Source organism: Chenopodium album, chromosome 20, assembly GCF_948465745.1.
Source record: "Chenopodium album chromosome 20, dcCheAlbu1.1, whole genome shotgun sequence".
NCBI classification, from domain to species: domain Eukaryota; kingdom Viridiplantae; phylum Streptophyta; class Magnoliopsida; order Caryophyllales; family Amaranthaceae; genus Chenopodium; species Chenopodium album.
Window position 1 is genome coordinate 30,195,802 of NC_137853.1, and position 21,015 is coordinate 30,216,816.

The 21,015-nt window shown below is 37.1% G+C and overlaps 2 protein-coding genes across 2 annotated transcripts; one reads left to right on the forward strand and one right to left on the reverse strand.

Moving 5' to 3' along the window:
• Window positions 1–388: 388 nt before the first annotated feature.
• LOC145597841 (uncharacterized) lies at window positions 389–2,523 on the reverse strand. Its single transcript, XM_081654093.1, has one exon. The coding sequence runs from the start codon at window positions 2,391–2,393 to the stop codon at window positions 711–713; it is 1,683 nt and encodes a 560-aa protein (XP_081510219.1). The 5' UTR covers window positions 2,394–2,523; the 3' UTR covers window positions 389–710.
• Window positions 2,524–13,250: 10,727 nt separating this feature from the next.
• On the forward strand, window positions 13,251–16,651 carry LOC145597009 (uncharacterized). The gene is made up of 5 exons (XM_081653194.1): window positions 13,251–13,533; window positions 14,844–14,942; window positions 15,022–15,130; window positions 15,211–15,315; window positions 16,192–16,651. Exons 1-5 carry the CDS (start codon window positions 13,346–13,348, stop codon window positions 16,306–16,308), a joined length of 618 nt encoding a protein of 205 aa, XP_081509320.1. The 5' UTR covers window positions 13,251–13,345; the 3' UTR covers window positions 16,309–16,651.
• The last annotated feature ends 4,364 nt before the right edge of the window (window positions 16,652–21,015 follow it).

Sequence of the window (21,015 nt, forward strand, 5' to 3'; positions counted from 1 at the left end):
GTGCATTAGACTCCGGATTGGGGTGTGCATTAGACTCCGGATTGGGAGCACGGATTGTGTATTGCTGTAACCTCAAAACCGGAAGAAATTACTAAACAAAGTTCCTACCAACCAAAGAGAGGTTTTGACTGATGCATCTATCAGCATTAATAAACAAGTTACTGCATTTGATACTTTACAGATTGAGCAATACTTTCTTTATACAATCTCACATGTATCATGGAGTATAAGTTTCTCAATACCTAACATATCCAGATGAATAGACCACAAGACTGCAAGTTACAACAGACTGGAGCAATACCCTTCATCTAATCAGGAAAATAACATACTGTATATTAACAATCGAACAAAAACTTGTGTAATAGGAGTACATTTTTCAGGTCACAAATGAAGAAACAACAAGATTATCGCCTTTATTAAGAAGTCGAAAAGATACAATTTCAATTCAAGTATGTGTTACTAACCAAGATAATATGCTACAAGCAAAGATGGTCATTCAAACAATTAGAACACCTAATACTAATACTAATGCTACTACTCACAATTGCCCTCTCTTGTCACCAATTCTAAACACAAACTATGAACAAGGAATTAGTAAGTAAAAATCAAGTGGTAAGGCAGAAAACTAATAACAAAAACAAGCTCAAAAGAAGAAAAATTATACATACAAAGAAGAAAAAGAACTCATTTTCTCTGAATTGGTCTGATCATCAAGGCCTGGCGAAAACGCCCCATAGTTTTCCCCGGCCAAGACAATCAAGCAGCTTCTTCGCTCCCTCGATTTCGAGCTCAACGAGCTTCTGCAAGTAAACACAAGCTCCGGCAGCCACCATTTGTTTCCTGCACTTCTTAGAGTGAATCAAAGAGGTCAATACCGCAATTGGCCATTTCTTATCTAAAGCCTTAGTCAATGGATCCAATAGTTGAACTGTTCCTACTATCCCTCTCTCTTCCTTCCTGAATATCTTCCTGTTAACGGTACACATCAAGAGACTCGAAAGCGCCTTTGCAGCCGCTTCTTTCTCCTCAATTGCTTTCCCATCCAACATCCTCACTAGAGCAGAAACACACCCATTCTCCCCCATCTCCCGCCTTGCTTTCGAGCAAAACCCGAGCTCGAAAACAGCTCCTGCAGCTGCAATCCTCACTGCCAAAACCCCACAATTCAACAATGGCAACAACCTCAATGGAAACCCCTGAAAAATCAACACCTCCCCAATTGGATGATACGATGCTAAGTTCCTTAACAACTCAACAGCAGGCTCTAATCCCCTCCCAATCGGGGTCGAATCCCAGTAATTCTTCAAACTCTCAACCCCACCTTCTCTAGCAACCAACACCTTCAATGTCTCATCATTACACACCAAATTCGACAAACACCCGATCGAATTCTCCCTAGCTAAGCTCGTCCCAGCACCCGATAACGCGATCAAAACCGGAATCGAATTCTCATCGACAAAATTCTCCTTAATCTCCTCAAACTGAGCCAAATTCCTCAACACCCCGGCCGCCATTGCTTGCGAATTCGGAGTTCCGCAGTGACAAATCTCCAACAACGACGAAATCCCACCTCTACAACCAATCGCCCTCGCATTCTCCTTGCTAAAACTCAACGCCTGAAGAGCAACACAAGCTTTCTCTTTAGCAAACCCACTTCCAGACTCAATCACCCTAATCAATTGATTCAACAATGATAAACCCTCAGCAATTAAAACATGTTTACTGCTCTCAATCGTCGAAACCCTAGCAATCGCCGCCACAATCTTCTCCCTCATCTCAAACGACGTCGTATCGAGTGACCTCACAAGAACAGGGACAATCCCTTGCGCAACCCCAATCAACACATTCTTATCGTCTTCATTCAACAACGCTAACAACGAATCCATCGCTGAGTTCTTCGATTCGGAGCTTCCGATCTGAAGACGAGTCAACAAGTTTCTGACCTCTGCTCGAACAGCCTCCCTTCCTTGTTGAGAGGTCGAAACGACGGCGTCTTGGGTGAGAACCCCACTTCGAAGCAAGATCTCACAGTCTTTGTTAATCCCATCGAGGGTGGAGGACAAAGAGTCGATGTCGCTCTGAGTGCGGAGTTTTCCGGCGGGGAGGGAGGAGGGGTCGGAGCATTTTCCGGCCAGGGAGACGGCGTCGTTTAAAGCGGAGGAGAGGGAGGAGAGGACGGAGAGGGAGAGGGAGTTGGAGGAGAGAGAGTGGGAAGAAGAAGAGTCAGAGAAGTCGGAGAGGTGGGATTGGAGAGAGAGGAGTTTGGATTTGATGAGAGACCATTTGGGTTTGAAGTGGTGGATTTGAGGGAGGTGGGTTGAGAGGAGAGTTGAGAGAAGGTGGGTGGAGAGGAGGAGGAGGTCGTCGGATTCTGGGGATGAAGCTTCTTTCATGGCGGATAATGGAGGTTGAAGAGAGAGAAAGTATGGTGGTTAGTGGTTAGAGGAGAGAGAAAGAGTGGAGTTGTTGTTGGGGAGGAGGCATGAGGGGAGTGATGGAGGAGGAAATTGAGGGGGGGAGAAATTATGGGGGGAGATGGAAAGAAAGGAGAGGAAAAAGAGGAAAAAGAGGAAAGGGGGAAGAGGAATTATTGATGGATACTGGAAAATAAAATGAGAAATGAAAATGTGTTTTGCTTTTTTCTGGTTTTGTAATCGCGGTTGTTATGGTTTTTGTTCACGCGCTCTGTGTAATTATCCAGAATTTTACAAAAGCACTGTGAGGTCTGTGACCTAACTGTTCAATGAAGGGGCCATATTGGTTTTGAAATATAATGGCTACCCAACTATTGTACGGAGTAGTTGGGTTATTAGTTTTATCCATTTTACATACTACCTCCATTTTTATTAGTTGACACGGTTTGACTTTAGCACTATTCACACACTCCCCTTTGATCATGTTCTGTGATTTATACGTAATGAAAAATATAATCATGTGGGGTCTTGTTAGATTCGTCACGGTATATATTTTCAAAATATCAGCTTTTTATAATTTTTACTTATCGGTAACTAAAGATATTAACGTTTTGATTTGTGCATTGGCAAAAGTGATTAAAGAACGTGTCAACTAAAAAGAAACGGAGGAAGTACTACTCTTAAAAATAAAAATAAATAAATAAATAACTTTCTTGTGAATTTTTATACTTCTAAGTTCTAGCTAGACATGGAAAAACTAACCCAAGTAGACCCATTTGAATCATTCGATCTAAGGGCTTGTTCTCTTACGTTGAAGTTCAGTTCAGTTCAGTTCAGCTTCTAATTTCATTCTCTTATAAAATATTCATTTCAGTTCAGTTCAGCTCAGTTCAGTTCAGTTCAGCTGAGTTCAGATCAGTTCAGTTCAGCTGAGTTCAGACAATGAGAACAGGCCCTAAGACTTAGTTAGGACGCGAAACAACAATATGAACTCGACCTGAAAACTGAAATGACTGAACTTGAAGTGACTTGACCCAGTGCCCGAAATGAACCAACATGAATTGAGGCAAAGAGATCTTGAAACTCAAACTGGACCCAAAAGACTCGAACCAAAATACTGAATACCTTAATGAGTGGACCTATTTCAACCCAAATTGATTAACTAGAACAAACTCAAACCAAACCATCCTAGTTCTTGTAAGTCTTTCATTTTGTAATATGTAAGCGTAATGGTTCCATACTCAACAACTTCATCTATACTTGCCTAAAAGTCCTAAACCAAAATAACCAACCAGACTTGACCCAACCTAAATTGAGCTGACTTGTTTTTTTACCCAGTAGCAAACCAACCAACCTGAGTTTACCTTATAACAAGTTTCCTGATACCCAGAGTGATCCATCTCAAACATGATTCGAAGTCTTGATTATGTCTTAAACGAATCCGAAACCCAAAATGACATGTCTCGATCTAAACTATACACAATTGTATACCAAACCCCAAATGACCCAGCTCGATTGACTTAACTCGACCCAAAGTTAAAAAAATAACTTAAGTATAAATTACAAAAAGTCAACATTCGAAAAATGTACTTAGAGATTCTTGAGATGATTCTAACAAATGCCAAATGAATAAATTTAGGCCCTATTCTCGCCACGTTATTACAAAAAAAACACTATTTTGTAAAACTAAATTTAATTCGATAACAAAAATTTAGCTCTATAAAAATAAGTTCAGTTCGATATAAATTTTTAACTTTAAAGAACAAAATATGATAGAAAATCATTAAAATAATTTCAGTTTAATTAATAAATAATTCCAGGTCAATGAAAACAATTTAATTCGGCAAAAGTAATTACAATTCAATAAAATTGTTTCAGTTTAGCAAAAATAAGGAAAAGTGATCATGACCTTTATCTTATACAACACACAAACGGAGGTTAATGTAGTGGTGTAATACTATATTTGATTATGTTATGCAATTGCAAAAAACAAACTTTAGGATTTATTTAAGGCCATTAAGGCTTGTTTAGTATACCCTATTTTTGCTTATCTGATTTTGACTGAATTGATGAGATAATATGATCTAATCAAACTTTAACTTTATGTGTATGATAATCTACACAGAAAAATATATCAGGCGGGGTCTTGTTAAATTTGTAATGATATGTATTTTATTAATATGTAATTTTTACCTTTTTCATCATGAAATTAAAAATATTTATTTGCAATAAAAAACTGCACATAGAAGTATAGAACGATTATTTTATTTTGAAAAAGTAAAAATAAACTGAATAAAACATGACCAATAATATAAGTTCAAATTACAACTAATATAAAATATGATAAACTTAAATAATATTACTTTATATACTTGTAAATCAGGTGAATAAAATATACCCTAAGTCCCTAACTATTGGAGAATAAAATGAAATTTAGTAGATAAATCATACATTAAGGTCCTGTTCACTTCACTTAAGAAAATAATATTCTCATATGCTAAAATAATTTCAGTTTAGTAAAAAAAAATAAGTTCAGTTCAGTAAAAATAATTTCAGTTCAGAAAAAATAATTTCAGTTCAGTAAAAATAAGTTCAGTTCTGTAAAATTCAGTAACTTTAAAGACGAAATATAATTGTAAATTAGTAAAAATAATTTCAGTTCAGAAAAAGTAATTTCAGTTCAGTAAAAATAATTTCAGTTCAGCAAAAATAATTTCAGTTTCGTAAAAATAATTTAAGTTCAAGTTTTCGGTTCAGTGAAATAAAATGATGTGAACAGAGTCTAATGATTGTGAAATAGTACTCCGTAATTGAAATAAATTCAGTACATAGTATTATTTTTTAATAATAAAAATAATTTATTAATTAAAAATCATACGACATTTACAATATAAATTTAATATTTACAAATACATAAAAATATTGAATCAAATAAAACTTTTCTTTATAACCTTGGTACGGAGTACTTTTTTATCCCAAAACAAATTATAAGAGTAAATAATTTATAGAATAAGAAAATCGGAGTATAAATAAATTCACACAGAGTTAAGAAAAAGCGCGTGGAAGGTAGAAAGGTGGGGTGAGTAGGCAACTAGACACAGGCAATTTACGCGGGACTTGAGTTATGTGGGTCCAAAAAAAATCCCTTTTCTTTTCCCTTTTTTTTTTTTTCTTAATCCTCTCATTACTGACAACGATATTTCCCAGGTCATCTCCACACCATTTATATCTCACTTATTCACTCTAACTTCACCATCCTGTGACAACCCCTTAACTGACAGGCCCAAATAATCAACCAGGCTGTGACTAAAAGTACCCGTAACTTTAACAGTTGCTGGGTGAGCCCATTTGGTAGGTACTGACGTGGCAGACGTCGGTTGTTGTTTGATTGCGGCTACGTTTGTTATTGCATATGTGAAATGACTGAATTGACCCTGGAAATTTTTTGTCGTAAATTAAAAAATGTCCGAGGAGTTGACGGGAATTTGATGTTTTTAATGAATGAGGAAAGAAGTGGGTAAAAGCATTAAAGGCGGGAGAGGAAAGAAGTGGGTAAAAGTAGAAGCAAAGGAGATACAGAAGAATCTACGTATTTGGAAAACTTTTTAAAATTCTTACTTTCTTTTTTGACTCTTTGGATAACTTTTTGGTTGAAGCCAGAGCTAAGCAACCTTCGTGTGGTACTGTGGTGCCCTTTTTTTTTTTTTTTATTATTATTTTTTTTATTTTTATTTAAACTCCCATTTTCATTCTTGTTTTCTATTTTGAAAATTTTAATTAGTTACAACACTTTTCATTTTTACATTTCTTTCTTTTTATCTCTCTTATCTAGGGCTGTGCAGAGTACGGTCTAGACCGCACCAAACCGCAATTTTGCGGTTTGGTGCGGTTTGCGGTTTGAAAATTGCGGTGCGGTTTTCAAATTTGACCAAACCGCGGTTTTGCGGTTTGGTGCGGTTTCAAAAAAATTTCAAACCAAACCGCACCGCAAACCGTTTTACGATATTATAATATATATTTTTATAAACAAATATAAAAATAAAAGACCATAAATTTTTTTAGGGTAACTAATTTTATTATGAAGTTTCTAGTAGCCGACATCTATCTCTAATTCTCATCTCCTCCCTCCACTCCCTCTTTCTTCTTCCTCTCTAAGTCTCTGTATCAATTTCTACTTTCTTTCTCCTTCAAAACTTAATTTTTGAGAGATCAATAGATTCAAGACCATATAAATTCAGACAATCGACCACCACATGCAATCATATTGCTAATTGTCAGCCTCCACTACAAGATTCACAAAGACATCTAAAGTAAGTAGTACTTTTTTTAAAAAAAAAAAATTAAATCTTTGTTTAGAAATCTATCATATTCATGTTCGTTTTATACATAGTCATAGATTTTATGTAAGTAATCTGTATATAGTCTATTTAATTTTAAATTTTGTGCAACTAATTTATTAATTTTTTTTTGGTCTAGTTTGTTCGTCTCATACATACAACGGAGTCCAAGTTCTACGGGGACTCCCCTTGCTGAAGATGTTAATGAGGAAGAATTTCTTGAGAGAAAGGATATGACATAACCTAAACAAGATGATAATTGTGGAAAACCGCAACCGCACCGCACCAAACCGTATATTGCGGTGCGGTTTGGTGTGGTTTGTATAGAATTGCGGTTTGGTGCGGTTTGAAAAAATCACAAACCGCAATTTTACGGTTTGGTGCGGTTTGAGACCCAAACCGCCCCAAATCGCACCGTGCACAGCCCTACTCTTATCTACAGTTCTACATGGGTCTCTCTTATTTTTCTCTCTATCTCTCACCCCTTTAAAAAATATCTAGGAGACCGTGAAAGTAAAATTGTAGCAACTTAAAAAACGGAAGAAGTATTTAAAATCGAATTGAAGCGGACCAACCCGAACATCCAAAGATCGGACCAAATCTTGCTTGGACTGAATCTGGATTGGACCGATAAAATCAATCCAAAACCTGAATCAGACTATTTTTTTTGGATTTTTTTTTTTAATATTATCAATTGTTTTTTTTTTAATGTAATGAAAAAATGAACAAAATTAACATTAGAGAAATAATTGTTTATTGCCAATTTTGAACAGAAAATATACTTATTAGAAAAATAGAGTATAAAGCTTTTATTCCTATCAAACATCAATATCCATGTTATTAAAAAAAGAAGATGAGAATTATTACAAACATCAATATCCATGTTATTAGAAACTAATTTAAATAACTTAAATATTTGCAGTTCAATCTATTGTGCAGTTTGCCTCTCACAATATATACACCCTCCATCCTTATTAGAGTCCACTATTCCTTTTTTGGCAAATCAAAATTGAAGTCTCACTGTTAGAATCTTTCCCTTTTTAGTAAGTGATTTTACAATTGTATAGGGTAGCTCCCGCTGAACCATCACCAGGCTCCCAGACTAGCTCACAAGGCGTGCACTCACTGCCGGAAGAATAATCAGAAGGGTTCACCAGCCTGGTAGAGTCAGCCTGCAAGCTGACCAAGTAAGACTCTCCATAAAGGAGATCATACACCTATAAATAGAGGACAAAGTACGACGAAAAAGAGGTTAGACACACAAGTTATTACACTCTACTTTCTATATCTCTCTACGTACACTTTCTCTCTCTAAACACATTCTAATTTAAGCGTCGAATAGGGGTTCCTCGAACCACCTCCGAGGGCAGTTCACGTGTGTTGCCTTGCGCAGGTCATCAACGGGACCCAGCCCGCACCAGCAGAACCCTTGGATCCACACTTGGAACAACAATATTAACCTTATTCTCCTAATTTAATCCCCAAATTATCCTCAATTTTTGCCGATTTTTCGTGCCAAATATTTTTGGAATTTATTAATCCACCAACATATGCTCTTTCTCCTCATTCTTCTTCTTTCTAAGTACTTTTTCTTCTTTTTGGTATTTATTAACCTTTTTTTTTCTCATTTGTTATTTTATGCACTTAATGTACTTTGGTACTTCCAATCACATGATTTAAGAAATCTACAAAAACCTTAATTCCCGTGAAAAATAAGAAATGGGACTCTAATAAAAGAACGGAGGGAGTATAAGATGGGTACTCCTATTGTAAAATTGAGCAAGTCTTCAATATTATACTAGATCTGCCAAGAGACTTCCCTAATGTCTTTTATTAAGTTGATGACTAATAATTATCACCTTTAATTTGACTGTTAGGCCCCGTTCTCTTCACCTTAATTTTGCTGAACTGAAATTATTTTTGCTGAACAGAAATTATTTTTGCTAAACTTAAATTATTTTTACTGAACTTAAATTAACTTTACTAAACTGAAATTATTTTTGCTGAACTGAAATTATTTTTACCGATTTTCTATTATAATTCTTTTTTAAGAAAACTGAAATTTACCGAACTGAACTTATTTTTACTGCATTGAAACTATTTAAACTTAACTGAAACTAATTTTACTGAACTGAACTTATTTTTATTAAACTTAAATTATTTTTACTTAATACAGTATTATTTTTTAAGGTGAACACAACAGGGGCTTAGGGATATCTCTATGGACTACTAGTAAGAGTACCTAGAGCAGAGAAATAACTTAATCTATGAGTAGTTTGATGTTGCCGAATTGGAATGTACATGCCTTGATAATAAGGGTATTGCGACTTTATTTGATGATGGCTCCTATTGCCACTGAGTTTGTGAATTTGAGCTTGAAGGCGTTAATGGGAGGTGTCTTCCAAGATATAAGGGTGGACGAAGGAAAGTAGTTATGGAATATCAAAATGGAAGAAAAAGGTATTGCATTTGTCAAATCGTAAGACTTCTTTGATGCCTCTCATTGAACAAAAATAAAAAAGCTTACATTAGTTGTAAAAACATCATATAGATTAGATGTCAAGGGTTTCCGTAACACCCCCAAATCTCCCTCTACGTAATTACTATATTTTATGTATACAAATACTGTAGAGATAGACTTGGGCGTATTACCGCCACGTGAAAACACAAGGCTTAATTAATTACTCAAATTGCAGCGGAAAAATAACTAACTTTTATTAATAATAATAGGAATAACCATAATAACTGTTTCAATTATCTTCAAATTAAAAAAAAAAAAAACTTGTCCAGTCATAAAATAAAATTTAACTCCTAACTATGTGAACCCATCTCGACTCTAGCATGCGCACGAACAACTGCACACCTTAAATCAAGGCTGCTTACTAGTAATGGTAAACAGGGCGAACCAAAACAAAGAGGAAAACAGATTAACAAAAACGCTAAGTGCATATAAGTGCAAGGCATGTAAATACTTTTATTAGGCAAACATGCTTTCGAAATAATCATTTAAATTTAAACCTGCCACAAGTCATTTTCCAAAATTAAACTTTCCAAGAATAATTAAACCTTCCAAAGGTAATAATATCCATCAATAAAAGCTTTCCAAACCAATAGATTTCCAATTAATAAACTTCTCAAATTTTTTTTTGAGAAATTCTCTTTGGTGAACTCCAACTTTTTAATTTTCTAAGTGGTAAACATTCTTAAAATTTATTATCAATGGTAAACTCTAGTTTTATTAATAATTCATTGGTATATTGATGATTTAATGTAAATATTTGGCTAACCCTAGTTAACTACAACACTAATGACCAATCTAACCTTATAAATTATAAAATTAAATTATTTAAATAATTTTTTTTAAAAAATACAAAACCAAACTCCTCCCTTACCCCACCTAGCCACAAGCAGCTCCTCCCTCTGGGCGGCGGCCAAGCGTCCCACCATTCTGACAGCCCACCCCCACCCCCGCCGTCGCCTAGACGACCTCTTTCCCGCGCCGGTGACCCATCCCCACCCCTCCCCTCCCCCCTACCCACTAAACCCATCACCCAAAACCCCCAAATACTCAACACGAAACCCCTAAAAAACCCTCCCCCACCACGTTAAAACCCAAATTCGCAAAACACTAGGCGCTAGGGTTTCGAGGGTGGTGGGAGGGTTGTCTGACGCTTTTCCGGGGAAGGAAGAGATTTTTAAGGGTTTTGCGAGGGGCTCGGCGGGAAGTCGGGAACAACTTTGCGGGGGAAGAGGAGGGTCAGCGAAGGGCAAGGAGGTTGCGGTGAACGGCGACGAGTGGTGGGGGGAGTGCGGCGAACGGCGTGGTGGCTAAAATATGTGGGATTTGAAAAAAATGGGTGGTTGTGTGGTGGTGATGTGGTGGTAATTCGGTGGTTGTGTGGATCGGTGGCTTATTTCCATTATTTTCAAAGTAAACAACATGGCAAATGTAAGGGTTTTTCATTCCATTCTCCTTCTTTCCCTTTGTTCATTCCATTCCGATTACCCTCTACGAACCAAACGGCCCCTAAGAGATTTAAGGTTAAATAGGATAAAGATAAGTAAGCAATTCAACTTGGCTTCAACTAACTCACGGCCAAAATATAAATATATATATATATATATATATATATATATATATATATATATATATAATATATAAATATATATATATATATATATATATATATATATATATATATATATATATATATACATACATACATATATATATATATATACATATATATACATATACATATATATATTTGAAAATCATAGTTTAAGATAATGATTTGATAATGAAGTAAAAATATATTAGATAATATCAAACTAAAATAGTTGGACATCATTAAATATGAACTAACCAAAATAATTAATTATTATTGATTTAAAGTACTAAAATAAATAATTAGATACTTATTTTTGGCGCCAAAATTTTTTTTGGCTTCTAATTCAAATAGTTGAATAAATTATTTAAATATTTATTTATTATTATTTTTCAAAATTTCGGGGTATTACAGTCTCATTGCGAAAGATTAAAGCATTCCACTCTTTCTATATACTCCAAATAAGAAGGTTAAATAATTTTTATTGTGTTTAGATGATTTCATAGCTGTGGTAAAGTTTAACTAAATCTAGGAATCTATCTTTTTTTTAAATCAAAAGGAGGTTCTAGATTTCTTTGATTCTAGTGCAGTTGAGGAAAGACGATCAACTATTTTACTTTGATGGTTGCATAGTGGACAAGTTTTTATTACGCAATTTTTATTTTATTTTTTATTTTTTAATTTTTTCCCGAATAATATCTCAAACACTTAAAGTATTGTGGAATATTTGTCATAGCAAATATGGAGTTTAAGGGCATGTTTATTTTCCAAATTCATAGGTAGAGCCAATAGTGTCTTTTGGATTGAGATTATGAGTTAACCAAATGTTTTTGAATGACATAATTGGTAAATACATAAGTAAGCATAGAAATTGGTAGTAAATATTGCAATCATTAGAGTATGAAATACACGCTATCAATAACACATAATACTAAAACAAACACCGGGAATGACACATGTCATTTTCTGGTGTCGTTTTTTTCCTCCAAATATATACTATTTTCCAAAAATAAAATATTCTAACTTGACTTTTCTTTTTGTATCTTTTTTATTTACAACTTATTTAAGATAATAAAATTATATATATTTAATTTATATATTATAATAGAAATAAAAAATTCTTATTATTAATAATAATATTTTTTTGCTTAAAATGATTTCTTTCTTTATATTACAATCTGGAAATAATTTATTCTTTTATTTACTACTCCGTATGCAATAATATTTTCCTACAAATAACTTTGTGACATAATCTATAATTATTTTTATTAGTCATGCATGTAATACTCCAATATTTCCTTTAGTATGGTATAATTTAATTTTTATTTTAGTATTACAAATTTTACATCTTAATTTGCAATTTGAAAATTTTATATAATCAAATATAGTGTTAAACTAAAATTACTGTGCATGGCACGAGACCTAATCTAGTTAGTAATAAATTAGACGCACCGGTTAATTTAGGCTTAAATGCACTATATTGCAGTTGGTGCAAAAATGAGGGATGCATGTGAGATTTTTAAAAATGTACTCCATCCGTCCCAAAAAGAACGACCCATTTGGATTGATTACGCGGGTATTAAGGAAGTTAAGTAAAAAGAAGTAAAAGTATATTGGAAAGATAAATTTACATGGGGTTTGTAAAAAAATAGAGAGAAAAAGTAATAAGATAACATGAAAAATCAAATTTTTATATGGGGAAGCTAATTTTGCACAAATATTATAGCAAATTGGTGGGTGTTTTAATGCAAATGGGTCATTCTTTTTGGAACAAAATTTTGGCCAAATGGGTCGTTCTTTTTGGGGCGGAGGGAGTACTAGTTAGAAACCGGCGCATTATTAACATAAAAAGCACTAGTTGTTAGAAAAACTCAGTGTAGTTATTAAGTTAAATGGTTTAAAACTTTAAAACACTGCAAACGTGCTTATAAAAACACTACTTAGTGAGTACGGAGTATTAATAAAACTCATTGTCAAGAGTAGTGTGTGCACAATCGAGATAGGGACTACCATTTAGTTATTTATCAAAACTTAAGCTAGTTATACACTTACATAGAGGTGTAAAAAACTGAACTAACTTACCCGAATCGATCTAATTCGAGAAAAGCTCAATTTAGACTCAATATTAAAAAAACACTCGAGTTGACCCGACCTGATCCGACCCAACTTTTCTGAACCCGATCCACATACTCGAATTGACACCTCTTACGCTCTTACACTAGCACTAAACATGTTCCACCAGACCACAATGGTGAATCGCAACTCAAACACACGATAACATATTAAAACAATTTTTCTTCACTATCCCATCGACTACATCGAATGACATTGCGACATGTCAGCAAAACCACGTATTTTAACATTTTTAGCACATTCCCAATTTCCCACTCTATTAATCCCTTTCCCTTTTTTCATTTTTCCGCGTTCTCCATTTTCCTTGTTCACAATTCGAAAATTCTAATCTGCCACTTCAGAGAATTCAACAATGGCGGCTTCAATCAATCAATTAGGGTTCATAATCGTCGCAATTTTGCTTGCTTCATGTTCAATCTCAGCAATGGCGGATTCAGAATCAGCGTTTATTGTAGCTCACAAGAAGGCTACCCTCACAAAGCTCAGCAATGGCGTTGAACGTATCACCGTTTCTATTGACATTTACAATCGTGGATCTTTGTATGCGTTTTATCTTTCTCATGTTTCTGCATTTGCTGCTATGATTTTGGATCTTGTTTTAAATTTGAATTTCATAATCGAACTTTGTTTTCTGTGCTTGATTTTGATTTTGTTTGCATGTTGATTTGGAGGAAGTGATAGTGTTGGATATGAATTTCGGTGTCAATTGTGTAGTTTAATCTTGAATTTTGTGCACTTGTTTGATTTTGTGAGTTTGCTGTCTGAGAATCACTGTATTGCAAGGTTGAACTGCTATTAATAATCCTGTAAATTATAAAATTAAAGTACCTGCATTTTTATTTTTGGAGAAGCATTGAATGTCTCATATGAATAATTGCATTAGCTAGTACTGAAAAACTGTGATCATTTATATGAAATAATTATTGTCATTCTTACATTGAGTATGTTACGGTTATGATTGCGAGCGGAAGCAAATGAATCCATGGACAATAAGCCCCAAAACCCAGATTATAGGACTACAGGAGAGTATAAGAACCCTGAATTACCAGAGTGAAAAATAATTTTACAACTCTCAGGGTTTTGGAAACTTTCACTAAGGAGATGATTGGCTATTTGGCTTGTGATTGCCCCGTAATTGGCTCTTGTGGTGATTGCCCAAAATCGTATTTCTGTTAGATCTCAATGACTATAACAGGCTCTTGTGAGCTACTGAGCTTCAGAGAGTATAAGCTCACTTGTGTATGTTAGGGGCTTTTCTCTCATCTTTCTCCCATTCTTATTTCTGTCATAAGGAAAAGGCGCATTATTGTAAACATGTTTTGTAGTTTCGATAATGTAATGACCAAATTTTGCATTTTTGTTCACCAATGATTGAAATTTGAGCAATGCGTTAAGTAATAATAAAAGAATTGCGTTTTTGTTAGACCTTCTTCTTCTTCTGCTTGAACGCCTTAATCCCATAAGTGATATTGGCTACATGAACCAACATGAGGACTTCCTAGGAGGTCACCCATCCTAATACTACTCTCCAATCATTGTGGCCTCAACAACATGAACCAACATGACCTTATATTATGATATTAATTCATAAATGGAATTGCGATTACCTCAAGAACAAGTCTGTTAAAAATAAGTATCAGCTGTTTTGACATGAAGCCTCAACAGATTCTAAAAGCGAAGAAATTTGAAATTTGGCTCCATCTCACTTGTTTATGTTATACACGATTCTAGAAACATTCATTACATTTGGTATTTTGGCAAATGATTAGAAGTTAATTTTGCAATGGAGCTCATTCCTCTCTCCCTTAGTAGAAGTCTGATACATGTTTATTTTCAATAATTATGTTCAGAACTGTGTACGATGTAAACCTTGTTGACAAGAGCTGGCCTGAGGACTCATTTGATGTAGTCAGTGGAAACTTTTCAAGATCATGGGATAGCCTCGATGCGTGAGTTTTAATTTGTAAAGCATATTACTCTGCGAGTCGGTAAGTCATAAGTCTGCTCACTGATCATTATTATTCACAGTGGAGCTATTGTTTCTCACTCCATTGAGCTGGAGCCAAGAGTAAAAGGTCTATTCCAGGGTAGTCCAGCTGTGATTACATTCCGCATTCCCAACAAGGCTGCACCCGTGGTATGCTTTTCTTGAAAATGCTATATATACCATTGTTTTACTTGCTGACTGTTGTAGCTAATAATCTATATTCTTTTCAGGTTGCATACTCTACCCCCATTTTCCCATTGAATATGCTTGCAGATACGACACCAGAGAACAAGCTTGAATTGGTAATCTTTTCTCAAAATTCGTCAGTGTATCAAGTTCTTTGAGTTGGTGTTCATTTGCCTTCCATATAGGTTTAAATGTGTTTTTTGTTCATTTTTTTATAACTTATGTGGGCACTGACTATGCTGATGTATTCATGTTTTTTCTTTGTGAATAAATTGCTGCTGCTGGTGGGCTGGTGGATACCAACTTTCTCAGGCAAAGGTTAGTTTCGTGCTTCTAAGTACTTCGTTCAATAACTTCCGAAGGAATGTCTTCTAGTCTTGAAATTTTTGATGGATTATCAAGCTTTAAATACTAACTTGCAAACCCCCTGTTTGCATTCCTATGTTCGAAGTTTGAACTTCTGAATTTCTGATTAGTCTTTCAAGTGTGCATGGGTTGGTCACCAAATCTTAACAATGATCCACCTTACTGGGTAAACAGCAAAATAGGTTGCTCTTATCCACCTTCGTCGTTTTAGACGTCATTTGATGTATATGCAAATTTAAGTGCTGAATGACTCGAGTACTTTGTGACTTTGTTTGGAATAAGGCATAGCTCTGTACGACATCTCGTTTTCTTCCCTAGCTCTTTAGTTCTGTAAGTGGTGACTAATGAACAAGAATTCTAGTGTAGTTGAGTTTTCTAGCGGTTTCCAAAGGCTTTGTTGCCCTCACAAGACCATACACATGTACACTACTTATCATGCTTGAATGTTTTTTAATAGATTTTTTGAGGATAAGGTTTCTAATAACCAAATAAAATTTAGATTAGGAAATGCTTCATGTAGTGTTCATGCTGCATTGTCCCTCTCCTGCTTGTAGACGCTCCAAAAGTTCATGATTCATGACATTATCGTAGACGTTCTTGTCATTTGGTGTTTAATACGGATTTACAGTTGTTTTCTTAAACTATTCTTTTTTTTGCAGAGTCTTCTTGCTCGATTTGGTCCACAGTTTTCAGCAGTCTCTCTTGTAGCTTTGTTTGGATATATGATTGCTACTCCAAAGTCGAATGCTGCCAAGGCACAAAAGAAGAGGCGATGAGGCTATAGCTCTATAAGATACCAAACGACTAACTGTTTTGGCTTTGCAGCTGGCTTCTTCACTTGATACGAGTCTTAAAAGATACCAAGCACTTCTGGCTTTGGTGGCTTCTTTCTGACTCAGGCTGCCTGTTGTAACTGCTCCTCGTGTCTTTTGGATAGCGTTTTCAGTTTCAGTCTAATCTTTTACATAGTTTCACTTAAATCAAGAACTGTTCAGGAGATTTTTTCATTTTCATTTTTATTTATTTATTTATTTTTTAAGGAAGCTGCCCCAAATGCATGCGCAAGTATATTGCAGCTCTTGTGCATCTTTCATGCTGTTTTTAAATGTTTCTTGTTGATAGTAGCTTGCGAGACATTCAGGGCCTTTTTCGTATCTTGATTTCTAAACTTAAATGTATCTTAAGTTATACGTATAATAATAATAATAATAATAATAATAATAATAATAATAATAATAATAATAATAACGGTTGGGTAGTTTTAGGGTTGGGCGATTAGGGTTGGGTAGTTTTAGGGTTGATCACCGGCTTCCACGTCAAGTTTCCGGCTTCTTCTCCGGCGAAGTGTTAGGTCTCAGGCAAAGGGCGTTTTCTGGGTTCTTAGCAGCAATTTTCCGTCGACATTCAGGCAGTTTCGGGGCTATTTTCTGAGAGGTTGCGCGAGCAGTTCAGCGGTTTTCTGGCAGCATCTACAAGCTTGGTCTACTCTGTTTTTAGTCGTGATTTTGGGTGCGTTTTTTGATCGATTTTGGTGCAATGATCAGGCGGCTTTTGGGTCTGTTTTGAGGGATGTTTTCGGGCTAGTTTCAGGCTGTTTTTCAGGTGACATTCTGATCGATTTCAAGTTGTTTCTGCTCTGTTTTCAATCGTGTTTTTGGGTCTGTTTTAGTCGTGTTTTTGGAGCGTTTTTGGGTGCGGCTTTGGGTCAGTTTTGAGGGCTGTTTGCGGGCTGTTTGAGGGCTGTTTTCAGGCTGGTTTCCTAGCAAATTTCTGTTCGTTTTTAGGGCATACTTCAGGTTCGTACTGCTCGAGTTTAAGGCTGTGGTTTGTGGCAGTTTCAGGTGCAGTTTCGACTGCTTTTGGGTGCAGTTTATGGTCTGTTTCTGGTGCATTTTCCAGCGTCTTTCAGGTCAGTTTTCAGGCGTTTTGGCTCTGGTTTAAGTCTAGTTGTGGACTGGTTTTTCTGGTCATTTTTTGGACAGTTGTTTTGGTGCGTTTTGGTGGTGTTTTTGGTGTGTTTTGGGTGCAGTTTTCAGGCAGCTTTATAGGGGTTTAATTAGCAGTTTCCAAGTGTCACTTGGGAGGTTATTTGCAGCCTATGTCGGGAGTCGTTGTGAAGTTTCATTGTCCGTTTGTGGGTCTTAGTGGTTGTCAAGATGGGAGTGGAAATGGCCTTACTCGACGTTCTCTAATCAGGCATCTTAGTGATCGTCATTGTTGTATCGGTGCGCGAGATATCACCCGACATTCTCTTACTTCTAATTTGGCTGTTTATAATGAGGCAGAAGTTACTTTTAGGCGTATGGGGATTTGGTTATGTGGAGTTTGCTATAAAACGCACACGTTTCGTTCTAAGTGTCGTCATGATAGGGATGAGGATGTGTCACCCCCTGATGAAGGAGATGGTATTGTTCGTTTTGTGCTTCATAATTTCAGCAAGCCGCAAGCTCCTTCTTCTTCTTCTCCTGCTCGAGTTGGTCATGTGGATGGTGAGGTGCGAGATAATAACGGCGGTTTTGATGTGGCTCTTCTTGATTGTTTATTCTCTAAGGGGTTTCGCACTGTTAAGTCTATCCCTCCCAAGTGTCGTTTGGGGTTTTCTCGGGTTCTGAAAGGCACTCTTGATAAGGTGATCTCTAAGCCTGATGACATTTCTAATTGGGTCTCTTTGTTGGTGTTACCTCTTTGCATCCTTAAAATCTTTCGCCCGAGGAGTAGTCGTGAGTCTCGGTCTTCGGTCAGACGTCGGCATCAGGAAGAGAGTATTTCCCGTGCTATTTGTTCTTGGGGTGTAGCGGGTGGTAATTTGCAGCTTGTGAGGGAAATTTTGGCAGAGGATTCTCCTACTTTGTCGGCGGTTGATGATGAGGACATTGATTTGGAAGAGCGTAATATAAAGCAGTGTCGTAGGAAGATTTGCGATGGCCATTACACTGCTGCAGTTCGGATTCTTTCTTCTTCAGGCGTTGCTCCTTATAATGACGCCACTCTTGCGGATTTACAGGCCAAGCACCCTTCATCTCCAGCTCCATCCTTGCCTGATATACCTATTGATCACCTTCATCTTGTTACGACTTCTGCTGTTGTTTTGGATCGGATTAAGAGCTTCCCTCGTGGCACATCATGTGGTAGGGATGGTTTGCGTGCTCAACATCTTATGGATTGCTTAAGTGGTGCAGCTGTGGCAGTCTCAGATGAGTTGGTTGTCTCTATTACCGAGGTGGTTAATCTCTTTCTAGCTGGAAGATGTCCTATGGAATTAGGAGAGTACATTGCTAGTGCTCCTCTTACGCCACTTGTCAAACCCGGTGGTGGTATCCGTCCTATTGCTGTGGGTACGGTTTGGCGGCGTCTCGTTTCGAAGGTGGGTGCTGTTATGGTTGGTCAGTCTTTAGGGAGTTACTTTGATGGCCTTCAATTTGGTGTTGGGGTTTCTTCAGGTGGTGAGGCAATTCTTCATGCGGTGAATCGGTTGATTGAGGACCGTGGTTCTGATGTGGGTCTATCTATGTTGTTGGTGGATTTTCAAAATGCCTTCAATCTGGTTGATCGTTCGGTCATGTTAAGTGAGGTACGTCGCCGTTGTCCAGGCATTTCGCGATGGGTTGAATTCTGCTATTCTAATCCAGCCAGGTTGTACTATGGGGACCAAACCTTATGGTCATCTCAAGGGGTGCAGCAGGGTGATCCCCTTGGTCCTTTGCTTTTTTCTTTGGTTTTACAACCCCTGGTATGTAAAATTAGGGAGACTTTTGATGTATGTCTTCAGGCTTGGTATTTAGATGACGGCACGATTATTGGTGACACTTTGGTGGTGGGGCAAGTTCTGCAGTTGATTATGGAGGAAGGACCTCGTTCTGGGTTATGTCTTAACGTGGAAAAAACTGAAGTTTTCTGGCCTACGGAAGACCCTCGAAGCAGGCTGGTGGGTGTCTTTCCGCCTAATATTGCTCGACCTTTGCGTGGTGTTAGGTTGCTTGGAGGTCCCGCTAGTTCCGATTCTGGTTTCAGTGGTGACCTTGTGATGCAGAGGGTGACCAAGACAATTGTCCTTATGGATAAGGTCGCTATGCTTGATGATCCTCAGTGTGAACTGTTGTTACTTAGGGCATGTACTGGAGTTTCAAAACTCTACTTTGCATTACGTACTTGTCCTCCTAGTACTTTTGAGGTAGCTCAGCGCACTTTTGATGGAGCTCTTCGATCTTCCTTGGAGCGTATTGTTACCGCTTCGGGGCCTGGGTTTGGTGATTGGCAGTGGCGGCTTGCCACCTTACCATTTGCGTTTGGAGGGCTTGGTGTTTATTCTGCAGGTGATGTTCGTCACTATGCTTTTCTTGCTTCTCGGTTGCAGTCTGCTGGGTTGCAGACACAACTTCTTCGGCATGCTGGCATTGTTGGTCTTGGACGAACCTTTAAGGATGCGTTGTGTTTGTTTAATGGAACAGTGGAGTCTGACATTTTGAGTAATCCTAGTGAGGTCGCTGCCCCTAAACACATGAAGAAATTGGCAGATATGTATTTCACAAAGATTACCGCTTCTGCAGAATCTGCTTATTCTTTAACTCCTCGACAATCAGCATTATGGAAATCACAGCAGGGTGATCATACCTCAGCTTGGCTTCGGGCGGTTCCTATTTCGGGGTTGGGTCAGACGATGAACGCTAAGACTTATCGATGTGTGTTGTCCTATCGGTTGGGTGTTCCTTTATTCTCTGTCTCGACGTCGTGCTCTGCTTGTTCGAGGGTTTTTGCTGGAGATATTTTCGGTGATCACGCGGTGTCTTGTGCTGGTATTGTGGGTATTAAACATCGGCATAATGTCGTTCGGGATACCCTTGTTGATGTTTGCTATCGTTCTGGGATTTCGGCGAGAAAGGAGGTTGACATTGGGTTGGCTGGAGGGAACGACGAGGCCCTCAGACCTGCGGATGTGTTACTTTATTCATGGGATCGTGGTCGCGATGTCTGTGTTGATTTGACAGGGTCTTCTCCTTTGACACAGTCGGGGCTATCTGACTTTATTCCTGGGCGCGTTGTGACTGATGCTGCTCATCGGAAGCGGGTTAAGTATGAAGCTCGATGTCAGGTGATTGGATATGGTTTCATTCCCTTCTCCTTTTCTTCGCTTGGGGAATTAGAGAAGGAGGCTGTTGCGTTACTGAAGCGGATTCAGAGGTTCTCGTCGACGCAAGACATTGGGGCTCGTGCTGCAGCTCATATCTTCACTAGGGTAGGATTTGCTATAGCTAGAGGAGTGGGGGCCCAGATTGTATCTCGGCTTCCCACTAATTTATTGTAGGTTGTATGATTTTGTTTTTGAGATAATAATAATAATAATAATAATAATAATAATAATAACGATTTGTCTAACGTGTATCCATGGGCGCAAGTTAAGTTACAAAATTGAATATATTTTGGCAGCTAATACTCCCTTCGTCAGTACTTGCCTTTTGATAACAGGCACGGCACACAGACACTGA

Coding starts and splice junctions, on each gene's coding strand:
- LOC145597841 (XM_081654093.1), bottom strand. CDS start 2,393: ATGAAAGAAGCTTCATCCCCAGAATCCGACGACCTCCTCCTCCTCTCC.
- LOC145597009 (XM_081653194.1), top strand. CDS start 13,346: ATGGCGGCTTCAATCAATCAATTAGGGTTCATAATCGTCGCAATTTTG. Junction 14,943..15,021: donor TCATGGGATAGCCTCGATGC/GTGAGTTTTAAT, acceptor TATTATTCACAG/TGGAGCTATTGTTTCTCACT. Junction 15,131..15,210: donor CCAACAAGGCTGCACCCGTG/GTATGCTTTTCT, acceptor TATTCTTTTCAG/GTTGCATACTCTACCCCCAT.